The sequence below is a fragment of the Perissodus microlepis genome, chromosome 1 (genome assembly GCF_051167445.1).
Source record: "Perissodus microlepis isolate ML-2025 ecotype Zambia chromosome 1, ASM5116744v1, whole genome shotgun sequence".
Taxonomy (NCBI): domain Eukaryota; kingdom Metazoa; phylum Chordata; class Actinopteri; order Cichliformes; family Cichlidae; genus Perissodus; species Perissodus microlepis.
The window spans coordinates 10,803,271-10,807,979 of NC_140461.1; the positions used below are offsets into that span (position 1 = coordinate 10,803,271).

The window sequence follows — 4,709 nt, forward strand, 5'->3', positions numbered from 1 at the left end:
CCCCTGTAAGCACCAAATCAATTTGGGCTTTGTCGTAGATCCATGAAAACACATCAGGAAAAAAAATCCCCAAATCATGCTGAAAATCTACATATTTTATATATACTTTTTCAAATATTTGATGTAAATGAAAATGATAAACCTACAGAGGGTGGAAATCTGTCATAGTGAGTAATCCAAACCACACAGCAGCATAGTGTGCATACTGTTTAATGACTAAACACATGTTTTGGATGGATCATCTTAGGTGATATCTTGACTGAAGTTTGGTCTGTTTTCAGTGTCTTTGCCCTGCCATGTGATTGCATTTTTTCTGCCCATCGGGGAAAAATGTTTACATTCACCTGCCATCTTCATTGTGCTGATTTATTTATGTATTATTATTTAATTATTCTAACGATAGTATTGTAGGTAGCCAACAGGTAGCACAGCATTATATGCCAGATAGCACAACTTCATTAACCCTACAAACATTGACACAACCTTGTTTCTGTCTTTCTGTATTCATTGAAGAAAGGTAGCAGTCATCAGCAGCTATCTCTGTTTATACACGTATGAGCTTGCCTCTTTTCTGTTTTTCAAGACAGAATTAACTTTTCTAATTCAGGCAGCATGAAAGACACGCCACATCTATCCTGTGGTCTTTCTGTAACACTCAATGAGCTAACAGACACAACCCTGCTGGTGTGAAACAGCAAAAACAGCATTATAATGAGCAACATTTTGCATTTGATAAGCAAGGGGACTTCTCATATTCTCATGTATTTGTATATTGTATTATAATGATAACCATATTTTACATTGTGTTTAGTGTTAAAAGTGTGTTATTTGGTATGCAAACTCATGACCTCTTATTAGCGTGTTAGAAATCAAAGTCAACTCAATGACTGTCAAAAGGCATTAATGCTGTAAAGCAGGGGTGGGGGAACTCCAGACTTCAAGGGCCGGTATCCTGCAGGTTGTAGATGTGTCCTTGATCTAACACAGCTGCTTTAAATGGCTAAATTACCTCCTCAGCATGTCTTGAAGTTCTCCAGAGGCCTGGTAATGAACTAAACATTTGATTCAGGTGTATTGACCCAGGATGATATCTAAAACCTGCAGGACACCGGGCCTTGAGGCCTGGAGGTCCCCACACCTCCTGTAAAGCCTTCAACCATGAAATAATTGCCAGAAAATTCTTCTGAAATTTAACAAAAAGAGAAATTTAATATTAAATATACAAAGTAATAAGGCAATAAACAATAAAAAGACAGATTTCTTTTATAAATCTTCTACTATACAAATTTCTATTTTTGAGGATTACAGTTTAAAACAACAACAACAACAACAAAAATCCAAAACTTGACAATCTGGGCAATGAGCTACCAGAACTTTTTCTGTAATTTTACATATTTATATTTTACAATTTAAAGAGTTGTGCTGATATATTTATTTTCCTTTATCACGTAGAGAAACAGTTAAATACGTAACTTCTTTACAATGAAAGGAAGGGGAGTTTCATCACTTCAGGGGCAAAATTTCCAGAGGGTTTATGACCCCCCCCCTCCAATAATCAGACTCAACCAATATACCCACCCCCCCACCCCACCTCCCCATAAAATTATGAATTATCTTGCATAAATAGACTGTTGATTTTCTTTTCTCATTTCAGGTATTACCAGCAAAATAGTTGCATGTTTACCCAGATTTATTTAGACAGAGATATTGACACCCCCCCCCCTCCCCCCAGTGTTCAGCACAAACTTACGCCAGTGCACCACTGAACTAGTGGGCTGTGTGTGGCCTACAACATAAAATCAGTTTGACACTCCTGATCTAGATCGTCCCCCTCTCTTATCCCGTCATTTCCTCAGCATGTGTGCATTTGCCTGTTTGTTGTTTGATCCACAAAGGGACGCCACCAGTAATACCATCAAGGTTATCACTCCATAACGCAGTAACCACAGAGAGATGAAATCCACTGGAAAGCACAAAAAGACAGCATTAACAAGAATTTTAAAAAGCATTTTTGAAAAATTCAGAGACCCTTACCTTTGACCTGAAGAAATACTTTGTTTGTTCCATGAACTGTGTGCTCATGCTCATAGAAGCATTTCGATGGCAGCACTATGCAGCTGTAATGACCTGAATCCCTCAAAACTGCACCATCGATGATGAATGTTGTCAGCATCTGAGAGACATTAAAGACTTGCACTTGGAGAATCGTGTCATTCTTCCTCAGGTAAGCGTAGATAAATTTACATCCACCAAGTGTTTGCAGGTGTTGAGACACTGTGCACTGGAATTCAACATAGTCTCCCTCCTGAACAGTGGATGACCCAACTATTGAAATATCTGCTGGGAGAAAATTGGCTGCATGGAAACAGGAGAAAATGAGTGGAAAGAAATAACAATGACATCATGTGTTCAGGAGTCAAAACACTTACCTATGACCAGAATCTCAATGATGTTGTCTCCTTTCTTGGCTACTTCAGAAAGTGTATAATGATTCGGGGAATAAACACAGCTGTAACTACCACTGTGATTAAGACCAGCTCTGGGTATGCTGAACTTGGTGTCACTTTGATCTTGCTTCAGGGTGAGATACTGGATTCCGCGCCCATTTATTAACAAATAAACATAAACCATGGAGTCTTTCTTTCTCCCAAGTGTGCTGCATGTTACATAAAGGTCACTGTTTTCACTTATAATCGTCTGCTGGGCCAGGATCTTTGCAGGAAAAATATCTGCAGGATATCATAGTGAGCAACATATGTAATGATGAGTGCTGCTCAGTAACATTTAGGAATACAGAAGAGACATATCTTGTAATGAGGGAAACTGAACTTACCTTCGGTTTGGCTTATGACCTGATTTGTCAGAACACCTTGAAGAAAAGAAGTGAAAAATCTAATGAATCCTGTCAGCTTAAGTAGATAGAAAACAGTTTGACTGAAAGACATAGATGTTATCTGTTAGTGTACTCACACAGAAGAGTAATTATTATGTTCATCGTTATAGACAATGAGCCACCCTCACAGACTCTCTGCAGCGTATCTTCTCAAAGCTTCTCAAAAGTCTTGCTCTAAACCACAGAGAGTAAAAATGGAGAAACTACACTTCCTGTTATTTGTAAGGTGACACGTGATATTTCAACATTTTTGACTGGATAAAAAATAATATCTACAACAAAATAAAATTCAGAGGAGTGTGTTCTTAAACCATTTTACTGTCAAATACCTCATATCACAAATTGATTTCCACTGACGTTTCTTTAGTTGTATAATAAGTCATTCTGACATACTGACAATTATACCCAATACAGGATGCTTATCTTCTTTCACTCTCTCGCACTGAGGAAATATATGTAAAAGATTTTCACACATTTTCAAACACACACATATACACTCACAAAAGTGAGGCTTTGACCATAACACAAAGCTAAACACTGATTTAAAAGTGCACTTTAACTGATTCTGATCCGGCTGACTTTAACAGATTATACTGACTTGGGCCAAACCTTTTCCTCTGGATATCCAGAAAAAGAACAATTTTATTTGCTCTGCATTTTTGTAAAGGATCCAGTGTTGTTTTATTCAAATGCTTGACAATTTTAGTTTTTCCCCTGGGAGTGGTGGGGTGTTCATAAAAAGTTTCAGAAAAATGCAACTTGCAATTCACTGAACTTGCGCGAGGTGTGTGTGTGTGTGTGTGTGTGTGTGTGTGTGTGTGTGTGTGTGTGTTCTATGAATATACTCTAATTTACAGATGTGCACTCAAACCTATCTTCTTACAATTCTAGATTAACGTGTATCCAGGAGTGGGTCACATGGTTACACTACTTTTTCCAAAGGTCCTTTTTGTCTTTGTACACAGTGTTTAAATATCCTCAAAATTCACAAATTACATTTTCTTAATTATTACCTGTTCCAGAAAGTAACTGCTTCAGAGTTAGGCAGGACCTCTTATACTGCAATTGTAACTTTTAATGTCCAATCAAATAAGGGCACATGTATTGCAGCAATTTGAACAAATTAAGTTACATATCTCTTTAAAATGACTAGGAAGTAACTTGTAGTAACAAAGATTTACCACAGGATATCAGCCTCTGAGCAAAGTGTCAAAGAGTCTCACATGAAACTCTAAATTTTTTTTAAAAAGTGGAACAGTTTGATGTGGTTTCTGGAAACACAAAATAAATTAACTTCCAACTTCTCTTTAGGTTGATTTTATATACTTGATTTAAGCAAGAAGAGAGAGTCACAGTCTTTCTTTATTAGTGCAGTAGATCTGACTTTGAATCTCTTTTGCAAGTGTGTCTTAGATCAAGATAGGCAGCATTAACTTATCTTGTCTTCTAATTTGCAGGAGAGGATAAAGATCCCAGATAAAACTCATGTAAGCTCAGCCTGCCTGGGTTTAAGTGCAGGACCGTCTCAATGTGAAGAATAGTGCTAACCACTTTGCATGTAGTACTGGGCAAAAGTTTTAGCCACTATTGAGGACAGTGATTCCACACAAAAAGCCACAGGGGGCAATTTAGTGACAAGAATATCATAAAAGAGAGCTTATGGCAAAGGCCTGATTTCAGAATCCTAACTTCAATATGAAATTGCATTTTCTTTTTTCAAATGGGGGGTGTTGCTGTTTTTGCAGAGTATCTAACGAATGAAAGCAACAGGTTATCAAATGCATCGTCTGAACACTGCCAGCAGTCACCTTCTCAG

The 4,709-nt window shown here is 37.5% G+C and overlaps 1 protein-coding gene across 1 annotated transcript; it reads right to left on the bottom strand.

Annotated features, from left to right (window-relative positions):
* Positions 1-1,734: 1,734 nt before the first annotated feature.
* LOC146393330 (uncharacterized) lies at positions 1,735-3,667 on the bottom strand. Its single transcript, XM_084924656.1, has 5 exons — positions 2,971-3,667; positions 2,834-2,869; positions 2,430-2,729; positions 2,035-2,355; positions 1,735-1,963 (listed from the first exon to the last, which is right to left on the bottom strand). The coding sequence occupies exons 1-5, from the start codon at positions 2,993-2,995 to the stop codon at positions 1,845-1,847; spliced, it is 801 nt and encodes a 266-aa protein (XP_084780782.1). The 5' UTR covers positions 2,996-3,667; the 3' UTR covers positions 1,735-1,844.
* Positions 3,668-4,709: the final 1,042 nt, after the last annotated feature.

What these genes read in the sequence shown, in the direction of transcription:
- LOC146393330 (XM_084924656.1), bottom strand. Translation starts at nt 2,995, where the DNA reads ATGAACATAATAATTACTCTTCTGT. An exon ending in CATAATAATTACTCTTCTGT is followed by an intron (nt 2,870 to 2,970) that starts GTGAGTACACTA and finishes CTTTTCTTCAAG; the next exon opens with GTGTTCTGACAAATCAGGTC. An exon ending in GGTCATAAGCCAAACCGAAG is followed by an intron (nt 2,730 to 2,833) that starts GTAAGTTCAGTT and finishes GATATCCTGCAG; the next exon opens with ATATTTTTCCTGCAAAGATC.